At 31.8% G+C, this 18,358-nt stretch overlaps 1 protein-coding gene across 3 annotated transcripts in view; it reads right to left on the reverse strand.

Moving 5' to 3' along the window:
* Positions 1-18,358, reverse strand: part of Nf1 (neurofibromin 1) — a 400,961-nt gene that overhangs the window by 221,093 nt on the left and 161,510 nt on the right. For all 3 annotated transcript variants that reach the window (XM_085820392.1, XM_085820391.1, XM_085820393.1), the window contains exon 21: positions 17,039-17,210. In XM_085820392.1, the coding sequence (XP_085676518.1) occupies positions 17,039-17,210 (172 nt within the window). The remainder of the gene's footprint in view (positions 1-17,038; positions 17,211-18,358) is intronic.

Consider the following 18,358-nt stretch of genomic DNA (forward strand, 5'->3'; position numbering starts at 1 on the left):
AATATTTACATGAGCAAAACATTTTTACCTGAAACTCAACACAGTACCCTATACCATAATGAATTATTTTTGAACACATTCCATTACACAATCTACTTACTAAGATTCAGTCTTGCTCCTTTGGTAATATTTCTATCATATTTCTTTTATCTCCTTTCCTATGCATCTTGGCTGCTTTAGAGCTAGATTTTAGTTTTGACAGACCTAAATTTCATCTATAATTGCAATTTTATATTATACACACACACATACACACAAGGGTTATTCTAAAAGTAAGTTCAAGAATAAATTCCTGCACCTGAGAGATGTCACTAATCAACCTATGTGGTATTGCTTCTTCAAAGATTAAAGAATGCATCATAGTAGCAAGGCTGACATGGTGAAACGCTGACATGTGCTAAAGATGTTTAAGACTATAGAATGTCTTGTCAACAGTGAAATTCATTATGTAATTCGTTTTTTGAATGCAAGTAGTATGTGACTCTCCAAAGTCCATATGCAAAGACATATGTGGCGATATAACCAGGAATGAGGGAATGATTAGTAGGAGGGTTTGACTGATCAGTTCAGGCAGAATGAACATGCATGATAAAGCTAGAAATAGCTAACCATCTGCTGTGAATGATGAACTAGTTAATCAAGTTGATGTGAAAATTCATGCAAATAGATGTTTCACAAACTCCAGATTTTTGTTAGTGTTTCCTGAAGTCTCACCTACCGTTCTGTATGAAACTGAAAACTTGGGTTACCCATAAGTGTGTGCATGGTGAGTACCAAAACTGCTTATACAGAAGCATAAAAATATATGTTCTGCGGCTGTTTTCACCTTTCTCAACTAATACAAAGCCAGGGGGTTAACTATTAAACCCCACAGTCACTGTAATGAGAAATGAATTTGTCACATCATCCCGTCATTGAAACAAAGATCAATGGAAAGAAAACACGTAGTTTCATTAACTCGACAGAAGTTCAAATGGACCATTTCCAAACGCAAAATCATGTGCACCACTTTCTGGGACATAAAAGATGTCATATTGATGGATTTAACACACAAAAAACCTAGTGTTGCAACACTGAAAAACTTGTGATGTGCCTTTCAAAAGCAAGAGATGCAACTTATTTAGTTACGGTGCCATTTTATTGTAAGACAATGCCAGACCACATTTTGCCCATGTGATTCAAGTTCTTTGGTTAAGAACAAATGAATCATATGCTATATAGCCCTGACTTGACACCAAGTGACTTCACCTACTCTTGCACTTGAAGTGATTCCTCAGTGGCTAGCATTTTGATGACGATGATGAACATCTTGGCATAACATCTTGGCTAACCTCACAGGCAGTGACCTTCTATGATATTGGCATACAAAACTTTATTTATTGATAGAATAAATGGCTTAATGTGCTCGGTGACTATGTACAAAAGTAGCGTAATATTTCTGAATCATTATTAAATATGTATATTTGTCTACATCTATCTTCATTTCCTTTTATGCAGTAATGGAACTCACTTTCTGAAGAATTGTTGCATATATATCTAAAATATGTATATGCACCCACACTCATATGTACGTCATAATTTAATGCATAGAAGAAAGCAATGGAACTTTCAACAGCTTTCAATAGCCATCATGGCTGAGGGTTGAATGTGTATTGATGAAAAAAACAAAACAGGATTTCAACAAACCACCAGTCTTTATTTTTGCACATATCAAATCATTTTTAATAGATAAGATACTTCTATATCATAAGCAATTACAATAATTTTTATATACACAGGTAAAGGAATACGTCATTTTAAGCAAGTGGGCATAGCAGCGTGCAGATGTTGAAAGGCGGAAGCTAGAGAAAGAACAAAAGAATGGCATAGTTTAACTTATTAACATATTTATACTGAGTATATGCAGAAAGTACTCTTAAGCTATGATTGATTAATTTTTAGTTTTAGTTACTTTCTTCAAGCAGCATTATGCAACATGGAAAGATCTCGAATTTGGGAGAACAGATGAATTTAGGGGGGAGAGCATATAATATAGAATAGTTAATTTTGAGGTCGCCAATTATTCTTAAAGCAGCCATCGTACATATCTCCCTTCAAAAGGGAGATATGTACATCTACATACATCTTACATATCCCCCTTCAAAAGAAAGATTGAGAGCGCAGCATGAAAGAAAAAGGATTAGTGAATTAGCAAAGCAAGAAACTTTATCGTACGAGGAAGTATCAACAACATAGTCTGCAGGTTTTCCTATGAACCGTCATTGTTCATGACCTTTCTCATATATAGATATGAAATACTTGAGCATATAATTGGCAACTACTACAAAAACAATATAATCTCTAAATAAAACTAAATGATAAATTAACCCAAATATAATTTTTAAGTCTTGAAGTTGTTAAAATGTCCAATATAAATTTTGTAAAGTCTCTTGACAAAAATAGTTCCACATTGCAAATGTTCAAATGTCTTCACAAAGTAAATGTTCAACAATTATAAATGTTCAATAAATTTCGTTGATGAAAATATTTCCATTATAATACAGATTGAGCAGCCAACATTCATGTGGACATATAATATTCAAGTTATGATTAAATGAATAAGTTCTTATTGTGGATATGCACTTTTAATACAGTAAAAAATTCAGTATAAAAACATAATAAGATAATGAAATACTGAAAAACAGAATAATACTTAAATGATTAATTGGCATGACTACTCTAACAAAATCAGCATACCAGCTTCCTGATGGCTGGGGGATGCTTAAGTACAATATATTAAAAAAAAACCTCCGTTCCTTGCGAAAAGGTAAATGGTTTCAGGCATTGCATATTTGTCAGTTTTTTCTTTCAAAAATCTTTCATATTAATTAATAAAAATACAACATTATACAAAATTAAGATTGAAATTTAATAATTCATATAATCAAGTTGAAGTCTTTTAAATTTTGCAAAATATAATTGAAGGTTAACCCTACAATAAGAAGAAAGGAAAAAAATTGTTTTAAAATTATGTAAAATGTGTTTGTCTATGTGTGTGGTAGCATTTTTGCGATAAACTATGGTCAGAGGATCGCGACTGGTAAAGAAAATAGAAATAACCCAAGTCAGTTTTATAACCAGAATCTCCTAACAAATAAAACAATAAAATTTCGGAGGGTATTACAAGTGTTCCTAGGGGAACAGCACGCATGTGCTATCATTTCTTGTATCTTCCCTAAAGAGAGGATGGAAGGAGTAATAACACACATAGTGTGAAAACTCATGTTGGAAAAAAAATAAATAAAAACATATCGTCTTTGAATGAGAATCTGGTATTAAATCCAGATTTTCAAAATGTGGTATTAGAGTTTTCCTTTTCTCATCTTCTGGGCTATGAGGGACTTACACAAAAAATTTTGAATGGAAAAATTCTGGGAAGAAGGAAAGCAGGATAGGAAAGAAGCCAGACTGGAAAAGGTCAATATCAGGAAAAATAAACTGCCATAATTAGGTTTCAAAGTCTTAATCAGGTGTTAAAATGTCATAATTGGGGAAAAATATTTTTAATGCAGAATTTGGAAAACTAAAATTAATTTTGCACCGAAACAGGTATTCTACTAGCTAGATTAAAAGGTTTGAGTCAGGTGTTGAATGAACAACTTTTGATTTCTTTTTAGTTAGAGGATTAGGTTTATCAATTTCAAAAGTAACTTCAGAATATTGTTTTAAAATTTTGTATTGGTCTGAAAAAGGAGAAGAGAGTTCACAGGTATTGGGATATTGAAGTTCTTCCTACATTACTAAATCACCTATTTTAAAATTACTGGGTTTATAATACGTATCATATCTTTTTTGATTTACATTGCATTATGATAATCATCAGACCTTTTTTGAGTAATTTTTTTTTTTTTTAGCTTCTTCAATAGGCGCATATACTTCTTGATTTTCAAGTAGAGGATCATAAGGTAATTTTCCACACATTTAATACGAGGGCCATCCAGGAAGTAGATTACGTTTCCGTCTGTGTCCGCTAGGGGCGGGGCTAGCGCGGCCATCTTGGGGTCAGAGCGTTGCGCAGCTCAGTCTGCATCTAGCCGTGCTAGTGAGAGGTTCGTGCTGTGCTCCGTTCAGATACTGTGACGGTTTGAAATGTCTGCGTTAATTGAAAATCCCGCGAGCTGCGAGGTGCGCTCAGTAATAAGGTTTCTGACTGCAAAAAACTGTAAACCGATAGAAATCTATCGGCAGCTTCGTGAAGTGTATGGGGACAACATTATCACTGAAGGTGGAGTGCGTCAGTGGGTCATAAGATTTCAAAATGGCCGAACCAATGTTCACGACGAAGATCGAAGTGGGAGACCCAGCATAGTGACCGCCGAACTTCTCGAAAAAGTCGATGCTAAAGTCCGTGAAAATCGAAATTTCACAATAACGGAACTTTCTTTGAGTTTTCCACAAATTTCGCGAAGTTTGTTGCATGAAATCATCAGCGAAAAGCTTGGTTACCACAAGTTTTGTGCAAGATGGATTCCAAAAATCTTGACAGAGGACCACAAAAATCAGCGAATGGCTGCAGCGTTGAACTTTTTGGACGCTTACCATAAGGATGGTGACTCTTTACTCGATCGCATCGTTACTGGTGACGAAACATGGGTGAAACATGTGAACTGTGAAACGAAATTGCAATCAATGCAGTGGGGGCACACAAGTTCTTCCCAAAAACCCAAGAAATGCATGCAAACAATGTCGGCAAGGAAGATGATGGCGACTGTTTTTTGGGACAGAAAAGGTGTAATTTTGGTGGACTTCCTGGAAAGAGGCACTACAATAAACTCTCAAAGGTATTGCCAAACTCTCCAAAAACTCAGAAGAGCAATTCAAAACAAGCGCAGAGGAATGTTGAGCTCTAAGATCTTGTTGATTCACGACAACGCCCGGCCCCACACGGCAAATGTCACTCGTAAAGTTCTTGAATCTTTTAAGTGGGAGTTGTTTCCTCATCCGCCGTACAGTCCCGACCTGGCACCGAGCGACTTCCACCTATTCCCAGCAATGAAGAAGTGGCTGGCTATGCAGCGTTTTGATGACGACGCACAGCTGCAAGAAGAGGTAACGAAGTGGTTGAAGGCGCAGGCGGCCGAATTTTTCGACGAAGGAATTTCCAAGCTCGTACATCGCTACGATAAATGCCTTAATTTGTATAGTGACTATGTAGAAAAGTAGTATTTGAGTGTGGCTTTCATCTGTATATAATAAAATTTGTTTCCTATACTTTGTTTATTTTTTTATTCTAAAACGTAATCTACTTTCTGGATAGCCCTCGTATGATGGTGAGAATTTTGTTACAGAACGAGATGTATTATTATACTCTTCAGTAATCTGAGGTAACAATTTTGTCCATGCAATATTACCTTGATTAGAATTTAATTTACACTTTAGCCTAGTTATAATTGTCTGATTCGTTCAACTTTACCATTAGTTTGAGGTCTATTAGCAGTAGTTAAAAACTGTTTTACATTATGATTTCTCAAAAAGTGCTTATATTTTGAAGAAGCAGCATTTTTGTAACTAAAATTTTCTTTGGTCCTTGAATTTTAAAAATCTCTCTTAAACAATTTATATAAGTATCAGTAGTTACACTTTTACAAGCAAAAAAAGCATACATAATGAGTAGCATGATCAATAATTACGTGAATATATTTCTTAGAACAGGTTCATACACATTTCTGCACAGGGAAATTAAATACTTTTAAGGACTTTTAAGACCCCTTAATGAAAAAATTAAGGACCTATGAGCAAATTGGAACTGAATAAATTTTATTAAAAATATTATCTGTGTTTGATCTTCATTTTGTAATACCATCCTAAAATAACATAGATCCATAAGTAGGATGCATTATTATTAAACATGAATTAATTAACATAATTATTGATAAGTCTGAGAATAAAATAAACTTTATGAAATTTATCAAGTAGCATTTAATGATTTACACTTATAATAGCTGGACATATTTGAAAGAAGATAAGTAGCATTGTGCTTACGTTTTACCAACAGTTAGCTTTATGTTGTTGTTTTTTTATGTCTCATTTTGTCACATACTTGCTCAATCTAGAGGTTTAGTAAATAGCAGATAGATTTTATGTCAAGCAGTTAGATTAAAATGAGAAGTAAGGTTATAATCAGCATGATTCATAATAAAAGACTGGATGTTGTCATCACCACTGTTTACCTAAAATGGCTGTGTAGGCACGGTTGGCAAGTGTTGAAAGTGTTGAAAGTTGGGCTCTGTCTGATGCAGTTAGTGTCATAGCTGTGTGTAGAGTTCTAGAGGTTGTAACCCAGATAATACTGTTCCAATAAGCCACTAAAGCATCAGAGGTAATAAGTTGTTTTGTATTATTTGAAGTCTCACTAGACACAAAGAATAAGTTTTACATGAATTTTTAAATTTTTGTGTTTTATCTTGTGACCACGATAAGGATTAATGAAAGGCAATAACTGGCTTCAATATGCAGAGATAATTTTTAAGGGTAAACAGTTAGTTATAAATAATTAAGTAGTTAGATAATCTTAGTCATTATGGATTTACATGGCCACTATTACATTTTATTTAATTTTAACAATATTTGTTAAAAAAGCCCTATTTAAATCACAATCTAATAAAATTTCAGAGTTTAAAATACATGTAATTTATAACACTGATTCTTTACCAATATTAGAATAATTACACATTAAAAGCTATAAAATATTTATATTTTGTACAACAAAATATTTATGCATCTTTTTAATTTGAAGCCTTCCCAAACATTTTGGCTAATTTATATCGATTTCCTTCTCTTTAAGCATACTTTCTAATCGTTAGAAATTTGTCTCAATATGCAAACCAATGTTCTCACTAGTTTCTGCTTTATCTCCTAACTTGACAACCTCTCCACAATGTACTTATGAGGCTTTACTTGATCTGATCAAAATTAAATAGTTCCTCCCTGACAGACGTGAAGCAAATTATTGCTATGTCTGAAAGTAACTAAGACTTAAACAAGCCTCTTATTTAAAAAGACCTTAGAACATAAAGGCATGTTTTTATGCTAACAAAATTAATTACAGCTCCTAGTGATGTAATTAAGAAGAGTCAAATTCAAACTAATAATATGGAATAGTGGTCAAAGACTATCTAATTTAATTTTTATTTAAGCTGGCTCAGTAACTCTATCATCATAAGAAATTCAAATGTTGGCAGAGATAATGCAAAGATGAATAATTATAAATTATCAGAACTGGCAGGAACTAACGCAGTGAGCAAGCATAGGTCAGAACACACTCTGTCTTACACTCCAAAAACCTCAGTTTAAAAACTAAGTGATTTGCATTCTGGTAAGGAAATAGAAATGGGAAATTATAGTAAATGCTGAAATTATAAACAACTGGTTAATTCATATAATGATAACTGAACATATCTTTGATGAATAATTTTCTTTCTCTTTACAAATTCAGTTTCTTTCTTCAACAGGTTTCCTTTTCATTTTAGAATTTAATTAAAGATTTCTGTTATTCTAAAACACTGAATGCATTTAGTTTTAGAAAAAACTGCTAATTTTATTTCTTTGGTAATATGAACATTCAGAAAAAATATGCCAGTTACAGAGCTAGAATGACAGAATTTTTAGAATTTAGTGACACACTGAGCAACAAAATCTAGAAATGGTTAAACTTTTAGAATTTAGAGCAGGCATTGGAAGCAGAATTTAAAAAGGCACTAAGCAACAGAATTCAGGATCCAAAGAGATTGCACCAGATCGGAAAATTCCTAGCGCCAGCCCTGTCGCGTTTCAAGAATTCTGTTAAACTGCAAGCTAGCCTTACTTTGGTCCATCATAAAGGATACACGTCAACAGTTATCCAAAATTGAACATAAGCTCTATAAGCTTCATCTGGAACTCTCTAATTCATATCCAGAATTCACTGTCATTGAACAAAAGTCTTGGTCTAGAACTGAGAATGCAGTTAAATTCGAAAAACATCTTTTACAGTCTTTCAATTTAAGTAGTTCAAAAAAATCTTCCCATTGTAAACATTAAGCTAATAGTTAATATTTCTAGTGTTAGTTTATCATAAGAACAAGAGAGAATTCTAAAATATAATTTTAACTTCTCACAAACCTCTAAACTCTCGATTCCAAAGATTCTGGCTCCTATTGAAAAAGCTTTCAAGTTCAGAAAGTTACAGAAAGAAATGATTAGGCATCTTATCACTCATAATGTGAAATTCAATAACAAGGCTTTGAAACCAAATCTAAACGCGAGAGAAAGAGCTACAATGCATGGAATTCATTCTAACCCGGATATTATCATTTCAAAGGCAGACAAAGGTGGCCAGATAGTCATCATGGATAAGAACACTTACATTGATAGTATCACTAAACTTTTAAATGAAGGACCATATATTCTGATCCCGAAAGACCCTTCACCTTCGGATCTCTCAAAAATAAAAACTGCGATCTAATCTTCACAAACTCTTTCGAGCAACTTAAAACGGTCGCCTATTCCAACTGTTGCGATTTGTGCCAGATTATACACTCTTTCCCAAATCCATAAAAGTTGTATTCCTTTCTGCCCTATTGTATCAAATTTAGGCACTGTCTCGTATCCGTTAGCTAAATATTTAGTTTCTAGATTTTCAACTCTATTAGATTTTTATGGTGATAACATTTACACCATAAAAAATTCACCAGAGTTCGTAAAAAAAGTTAAAGCATTTCTCCTAGAAATTTACTCATGGTTTCTTTTGATATAAAATCATTATTCACAAATGTTCCAGTGGAGGGTGCATTAAGATGTCTAGACACCAGACTTTGCGAATTTCATTTCTCTTGCATTGAAATTGATGAGCTGATTTCCCTCACTCAACTCTGTTTGAAACTCTGTTCTGATTATTTGTCACATAATTCTGGAATCTTCTAGAATCGTGGGTTCAAATCCTTCTAAGCTTTCCAAGCTGCAATGTCTAAAATCCTAAGGAAAAATTATCCCAACCAACAGCAAAAAGCCAGACATATTTAAAAAGTAAAAAACAGCAAAACGTCAGAAATATTTAAAAAGTAAAAAATTAATTTTTTAAACAGAAAACTGTTGCATATTCTGAAAATTCTGCGAGACTATTTACATGGGAAAAACTCTTACTATGAAAAAATTTTAAAAAAGGCATTTTTATTTAATTACATAGTTAATTTTGCTTTTTCTAAGAACTGTTTTGTAAATTGTGCTTTATAGCATTACACCTTGTTTATTTTTCAGATTCAAAATATTGTATAATATGTTGTCAAAATGGAACTTTATAATATGACAGCGAAAAATAAAAATGTTTTATTTTAATGCTATTTTTTAAATATAATTTTAATGTATTACTTTTACTTTAATGAAATTTATCAGTGTTACAATGTTTTAAAAAAATATCGTCAAAACGTTTCCAGATCTCGGAATTAAAAATTTCCTGAATATATCACCAAATATATTAATAGTTTATATAATATACAAAATATATTATAGAAACTGATCTTAAAATCACCAAAAAAGTGATAAGTCGCCAAACTGAGAACCATTTAATAAAAGAATTCACATCCCCCAAAGCGAAAAGTTGCTTAATATAGCCTCATTAGAAAAAATGAATTTCGAAATGCTTAGGTTTCACTTTGCTTAGAAACTCGAGTATCCCACCATTTATATTAGAAATAGGAACAAATTATAACCCATTCATCCATTCAAAAAATAACCATATATGTCACTGAATCATGAAAAATATTCCTCCAAAATGCTAATTCACACTCAAAATGGCAATCGTAAAAACAGACAGAAATTTAAGATGATTAAAATTAAGGATCTTCTGCCCTTCTGGGCCAAAATTAAGGACTTTTTAGGACCAAAAACTGATTCCGAAAAACCTAAGGACTCTTAAGGATCGTACGAACCCTGTAGTAAAATTATAATAATTCAAACCACAAACAGTATCAATAGACAATATTTCAAAAGGTTCTATGCATTTAACCCTCAGCCATGACAGATATTGAAAGCTGTTAAAAGTTCCAGTGTTTTCGTCTACACATTAAATTACGACATCTTGATAGTCGACAAGATTCAAACCTGTGCGGGGAAAACCCCGATGGATTTTAACAAATTAATAACCCTTATTTTTGCACATATCAAATCATTTCTTAATAAGACAATTCTAGATGACAAGCAATTACAATAGTTTATATATACGCAGGTAAAGAAATACAATGACGTTTTAAGCAAGAGGACATAGAAGCGTGCAGATGTTAGAAAGTGGAAGCTAGGGAAAAGAAGAATAATGCAGTTAACTTGTGAGTGGTATTTATACCAAATATATGCAGAAAGCACTCTAAGCTATGATTGGTTAATTTTTAGTTTTAGTTACCTTTTTCAAACAGCATTATGTAACATGGTAAGGTCTTGAATTTAAGAGAACAGATGAATTTCGGGGAAGCGCATAAAATCTAGAATAGTTAATTTTGAAATCACCAAATATTCTTAAAGCACCCATTGTATTTTGTCATATCTTACATATATATACATACACACACACACATATATATATATATATGTGTGTAAGATAAGAAATATAAAACCAAACTTCTAATTTTTATTGGCTATAACCTCTTTTATATTTTATTAAATTTGGGGACTTTATCCTAAAAATAGTGCTAAAAGTCTAAACTGCATCATTCAAACTAATCATGTGATTCTATGCAATGCTTAATGGGGATACCTCTTGCTCAATGAAATAAATGTAAATGAAAACGTTTTAACTTAAAACTGAAACTTTCAACTCCTTCCTTTCTACCTCTGAACTGCTACATCCTTTTTTGCTTGGCAAGACGCTCTTCATCCATGCTGCTGCGTATTTGCCCAAGATCGCGTCATACTTTAAAACTGAAGTACACAGAAATTACTGTATTCAACTACGATTGAAAAATATCTTATCTACAGAAAGATGATATGATTTGAATTATCCCACAATAAAATCATGTTTCGAAATACTATATCTGGAACTTTTCGGTTTATACATTCATCCTTCCAACTATGTAATAAAGTGTCTTTGGAGGCCAGAAATTAAACTGCCGGTTTCCTTCGTCTACACATTATAAAATTAAATATATACATATACACGTAAAAGTAAAAAAGTATCAAATTACAAAAACGTAAGACATAGTCGGTCAAAATTGCACATTAAGCTGCATATTTTAAAATTGATTTATAAGAAAAAGAAAACCAAGCTAGGGCTGTAAAGAACATTTGAACATCCTATCTAATTTCTGATACTGCATGTAAAACAATGCCAATCATCTAAATCAAAGTTAAATAATAAAAAAAATGTATGCGAAAAAAACCTATCCAATCTACATAAAATAGAAAATTTGTACAATTAAATCAAAAAATGAATGAAAAAAATAACTATTCAATCTACATAAAATAGAAAAATTCTACATATAAAAACATGGTCAATCTTCTCTGTTCAAAGCTTCAAACAGAACTTATCAAGGGAAAGTGCTTGAAGCCCTCAACTAAGTTGATTAACCCACAAAAACATGCAAACACATTTTGTCGAACAAACATATCGAGACTGAAAACGGCTTTCCTTGTAATTAATTTTCTTATTCATCTACTACTAAGGAAGTCTCAATACATTTGCCTCTTTTCCAGACATGTTTGCGTGTCTTAAAACATCAAAGTAAAACTTTAAAACATCAACACAATAAATTTTAAAATCTAAAGAAGTACTTGCTTTCTTAAAAAGAAAAATAATTTAAAAGATGTAAGAAAAATCTTATACAAAGTGGCCTGGTAAGGCTAATGTACAATTGAATTATTCAGTGTTAATCCTGAAAGTTTCTATAAACATCAATTTAAGAGGCAGGCCCCTAAGCGTAAAAAATAGGAACTTTATTCTAATGAAAAAATCTTTACTAAGAGGAGTCCTGTTAAGACTAAAAGTAATCCATGAAGAAATGAAACTTAAAAAATCTGCAAACATAAATGCGTCCAACTCAAGTTCTTTCTAAAATTAAACTGAGTTAAAAACATGGAAAAAAGGTTGCCAGAAAGTGATGAAGACCTAATGAGTGTTACCAGAATTAAAAAGCAGTCAAATTCCACCTACTGGAGGACAGTATGAAACAGAAGCAAGTTAACGTATTGTTGTAGAAGCCAACGGTATTGTCTGGCATGAGGGGACAAAACTGCTAGGGAGGTGAGGAGTCGAGGAAGGAGGCAACTCATTCAAAATGGCATTGTGTTTAAGAAATTGCTGTTTCTAAAAGTGACAAACTAAACAAAATGGGGTAACAATGCAAATGCTAAACTGGCCAAAAGCAAGTTGAAATGGAAAAAAGAAGAAATATATTATTAAAAATTTCATTTTTCATAATAACGGGCTATTATAACACGTGCGCAGAAAAACACACATATATATATAGATCGATTCAAGGACAGGCAGATAGATGTGGGTGTTTATATATACATATTTTATTTGTGCATGAGCTGAGTGTATATAAACGTATTTAAACATATGTTAACCCTTTGACGTGCGGTGGTCGTGCTCTGAAACCACTAATTTTCAAATTTTTTTCTCCTCTTCTTTCCAAGAGCTTTGAAACCACAGAATTATTTTACTACTAAACAATACATGCACCTGCCCAATAAAAAGGTCTTTCTTTTCCAGAGACTCTTCTCTGACCTCAACGCACTTGCTCCCCAAGCTAGTATTGTGATTTTATAATTATTTCGTGTGGTTTAAATTTAATGTAAATTTACTTTGCTACAATCAAAAACGGAAATTGTGTAAAGTTTTATTTAAATTTAAAATATTTTCTGAATATTTTGGGATGAAATATGAATAAAATAAGTATGAATGGGAAACAAATGATACGTACCAAAGCCAAAAAGATTAAGCGCCCCCCCCCATTAACATATAAAAAACCCACAAATTTCTTGTGCCAGATGGAAAGAAACTAAATAACACTGGACATATACCAGTGAAATTTAGCTCCAGGCAGTGTACATTTTGTAGCACAAGGAAGAAACCTCATAGAATAAGATACATGTGTGAAACATGCAAAGTGGGTCTATACATGTACCAAAAAGACAAAACATGCTTTCAACAGTGTCACAAAAAAAAATTCTTCTTTGAAATAATAATAATAATTAATAATAATAATAATAAACCCATTGAGTTTTTTCAATCCTATTTTGCTGAGTTTTTTAATCCATTTATCTGAATGCCCTTATTATGTAGGTACTTATAATAGTTTCACTGCTATAGAAAAATTACATAAATGTTTATTTTTTAATTTTTTTCTGACTTTGTAAAATAATGTAAAAAAATTATATATAATGAAATCCTTACATACATTTTTCTTTTAATTCATAAATTTTGTCATTTAATGGAAATGCGCATGGAAAAAGGTAATTTTCCCCCCATACTACCTCAGTAAATTTCAAAGTCCTAAACACGCGGTAGTTTCACAGTGTCACCACCACCCACAGAACAATGGACATGAGATTTTTTTAATTCATATATTATTTGTCTCTAGGATCATAATATTCAATTTCTAAAGTTTTTAGTTACAGAAAGACATTATAAAAATAATATCGTGCACGTCAAAGGGTTAAATAATTTTCAAGAAATTACCAGTGAACATATTCGTAATTCTGCACATGTATTATATTCCAGCATCCTTTGGATACATAACGCCCTTAAGTCTAATTAATCACTCTCTGATCACCAAAAGAAAAAAAGTGACATTGCCAAAGTTTAACTACGAGTATCAGAACTTTGAAGTGCATGAGTGATGGTAAAATTTTTAAATGGGTACGACTGTTTACAAAAGATAAGAAGCACATTTATCATACTTAGATCAGCCTTCTGTAACTGGAAACAAATTTAAGTATTCAGTAGAAACAATTATTAGCAAAAAGAGATGTTTCACTAATTCCACATTAACAATGAATTTCTTCCAAGTTTTATGATACAAATTACACATTTTATTACAAACTGTGTCAAAAATTTTACAGTACAGATAGTCATGCAGTCAGTGGGTTTCAAGGATGGTTCCAAAGGATACAAAACACAGAGATTAGGTACAGGTTAGAACTACAGAGAGGGAGATGAGGAAGTGTTCAGTCACATTATCACATGGAATAAGACATAGATGTCTCCTTTGACCGTTGAATTTAAGCAGTGGAGTGGCAACACAAATAATTTCTGATAGTGAAATTTTAACAGATAATATAAATTTTCAGGGTTATGTTTAAAGATAGATGTTACTGCATATTATGAAATTCAGAAGAAACTTTGCAGGGAAATCAAGAATACATGCTATAGCATGCATACTTGTCAACCTACTATACTAAAAAATCAGGAGAATTTCCTCAACGACAAAAAGATTTTTTAAATAATAAAAATATATAGAAAGAAAATATATTTTTAATAATAAACTTTAAATAGTAACTAATCCATATCTGAAAGTTCAATTATTAGTTCTTAAATGCAAATAATACTTACACGTTAAAAAAACTATTTTATTACTTGTACCTTCTAATAATAGAAAAATAACCAGTTTCCTTAATCATTAAATAGTACTTTAACCAGATCACTAATCACTGATTGCAAAACATGAACTAATGTAATTCTGCACTATGGAATAGTGTTAATAACATCGAATGATGGCAAAATGGAGCACACAAAAAAAGCAAAAAGCTTTATTAAAGCCCAAAGATGAAAACATAAATATTCCTTTTTCACAAAAAAACTTACACTAATCAGAAAATGTGTTCCTTGTCAAGAGTTTTTTTTTTTTTTTTTTTTCTTTGGAGGGTGGGGAGAAGAGCTTTACACTTACATTTTGTAGTATTACTTTGAGAATAGCCAATTAAATTTCTCACAGATGCAGAAATCACTCAATTTTTCTGACACCTTTTTTTAAACAATGGAAGTAATAGCTGCATTTCCATTTACTTAAGGTATTTTATAACTTTCAACACAGCCTTTTATCTTAATTCTAAAAGCATTTACTTCTTCCTTAAAAAACATAAAAAGTGGTTTCCACTGGTCGAGGATTCTAGTTGAACATTCTCTAACGATAACCAGTGTGTGCATACATATTTCATATTTTACCTTATTTCAGTATTATGCAATTGTTTCAATTTTTCCTTCCTTTTAGCAATCTTTCAGACAATAATAAATATCAACAATGTGTTCAACCACACTTAAAATTCGATTTTCTTTTTTTTAAGGTGCTTGCAACATCAATCTTCAAGCCTACAATTCCTGTTGCATTCCTGGTACAGCACTAAGTGCTAAGCAATTATCATGAAGAATTGACTGAATTGAAAAACTTTCTTTTAAAATTTCAATAATTAACTGTGCTACATATCTGTTGAATCTCTTCTAAAGTGGGAACAGAAAGTAAACTACACTCAATTTTTGAAGAATCTGGATTAAAAAAAAGAAACAACATTTGGATACAGTTTTGCATCGGTATAATTGCTTCCATTTGTAAGGAGGCAGAATGGAGCTTTTAATGCAATCAACAACTAAAGATTTATATTTCATTCCAATTTCTTGAAAAATTACAGACGTTTTTGCCCATGCAGCTGAGTATTTCTTAGAAATTTTACTGCCGGGAAAACATTCTATTAAAAAATCTTCAGCATGATCCAATGCCTTCAGTAGTATGTTATGCTCCAATAAAAAGGCAGAGAATACAGAATCTGCATTAATAACTTTTTGGTCCTTTGTTTGAACAATTTCCCCCCCCCCAGTAAATTGCATGCTGTCCTTGCGCATGCCCATGTTTAAGAACATTGGCCCTTCCACCATACAAAATCAAAAAATTGCAATGACAAACAATACACATTTCCATATTACATTATTCTGTATACAATTTCTGAAAAAGTACATAAATATTTTATGTTTTTTACAGATATAACCAAGGCAAACGATTGCAGCTTCTTAAACTGTTTCTGGGAAGCACATGAAACTTATGCAAGACGAACAAAATAAACACCCTCGATCTTGTTTTGTTCTCATTAGCTAATGTATGCCAGATGACCTGCAGCAGCTCTTGATTCTCATTGGAGAACTGGAACATGACATTTTTGGACACATGTTTCAGACTCTCATGCACAAAGCAGAAGTGCACCATATCTCAGGGGTGAAAAAAAAATTTTTTTTTTTTTGTTTCTTTTTAATATGCATCTAGAACAAACAAGCGCTTTCACATGCCAAAAATCACTTTTTTGGGGGGGGGCAAATAACAAAGTAGCTACATAAAAGCCGTGAGAAATTTTAAGTATGAGAGAAAGTCTGGGAAAATAAGCTACAAATTGGGTTGGCGGGAGTATGGTCAGAAATCAGGAGAATTGGCAAGTCTAAACATGGTATCAGTTGGAGTTCTGAGTCTTCACAACAATGCATGGCCTCATACTTATACTCAAATACTAGCTCTAGTTGATTCTTTTGGCTTGTAGCATATGGGCTACCCTTCACACAACCTAGACCTAAAGCAAACAAACTACTTTTTTTTTTTCCTTCTCTCCTGTATTTAAGAAGTTTCCTCTCATCAGCAAGCATTTCAAACCAACAAAAAAGTGAAACAGTTCAGAAAGAGTTATCCTTGCACACAACACATTCCAACAACATGGGTGTACAAAAACTAGTTTTATACTTAAAAAAAATGCAAAAATGGTAAGGGATGGCAAGAAGAATCTCAAAAACAAAGTACCTTAAATATTTAGCAATTAATTTTTTACTGTATAAGAGTCGTTCTTTAAATAAAAAATATAATTATTGAAGGCAAATTAGAAATTTTGATAAACTCTTTTAAAAAATTTAGGATTAGAAACATATCTTCAATAAGAAACTGCAAAAATCACTTAATGAAAGAAGAGTATTAATATATATATATATATATATATATACTTTTAAGTCTGACAATTATTTCACTTGATTATGAAAGATGAATAAACGATATACAAAACTTACTTGTCCTTGAGAATCAAAGAATTTTTCCACAATAGCTTTTATTTGGTCAAATAAAATTGGATAAAGTGTAGGACTCATTTCGTGGGCTACTAATTCCTTAACATGTTTCTGAATCTGAGTACCAAATTTTTCATTGTGGCATACCAATAAACGTAGGAGCTGACCAACAAACCTGCATTAAATAATCTGTTTTACAGCAAAGAAATGATTTTAAAAATAAAAGATCAATTCAAAATTCTGTTTATAAAAACAAAGTTCACAAAATGTAACTTTTGATATAATAGAAAAAACTCAGCAACATTGATAAATCACAATTCTTTATTATCATCAGTTTCATTTCTCAGTTAAAGCACATAATGTCTTGTATTAGTTTCAAAAAGGAAATTCTATAAAATATTTTTAGATAGTTATGGTCATTTAATATTTTTCATAGTGCACATGAGACAAGTACTAACAAGAACAAGAATGCGTTAATTTTTTTTTAAAGATAAAACTATAATTTCTCTTTTTCTGATAGTAATAATGTATAAAAACTGATTTTTTATGTCATTAAATTATCAAAACCTAAAAACTGAAAAAAATTTATGTTCATACTTTAATCAAAACTGTTTTTTCAAAATGGTTTACATAATAGCAGCATTAAAATATGAATATGAACTTAAGTTGCAGCAAACCTAGCCTGAAAGTTATATGCTAAAGAAATATTTATTTAATCTCTCCTATACCACGCTAAATACCAAACATTATTTTAGGGTGTACCACCTAAGAGCAGTTGTAATTGTCCATTTAGAAGTGAATAACATATTTTTTTTAATATTTGAAAACTTTATTTCAAAAATCAAAATTTTTTCTTTGGGTGAGAAAGTTTTTCTAGCTTTCAAAATCCCCAAAAATTTCTTAAAAAGTTGCATGTTATTTGGCACTAAAATTACACAGATGGAGTGAAGAATGATTTTTAATATTAGAAAAGAGTTTTCTATACTAGAAAATAACCAGAATGTGCCTCAAAAAAGATTATTTTCCTCCTCTATTCTAAAATTTCATAAACATTCTTATATAATTTGTAATGAGGCAAACTTTTCTCTTATGTTTTCCAGTATCAAAACTAACATTTTGTAGAGCCATAAGGTTATTTTGAAGCAGGAGTGCAGTGGCCCTCACCGGGACTCGAACATTGAACCTCTCAATAGATGTGCAGTATGCTTCCAATTATACCACGAAGGCATACAGAAAGGGATGAGAAAATATCTTACATATTTCTCCATTGAAAGCGAGACTGCAGATTAGGGAACCCAGTCGTCAGATCCTGGTGGCAATGAA

This window comes from Stegodyphus dumicola, chromosome 7 (assembly GCF_044657685.1).
Source record: "Stegodyphus dumicola isolate Sdum_Otavi_A_Nest chromosome 7, ASM4465768v1".
Taxonomy (NCBI): Eukaryota; Metazoa; Arthropoda; class Arachnida; order Araneae; family Eresidae; genus Stegodyphus; species Stegodyphus dumicola.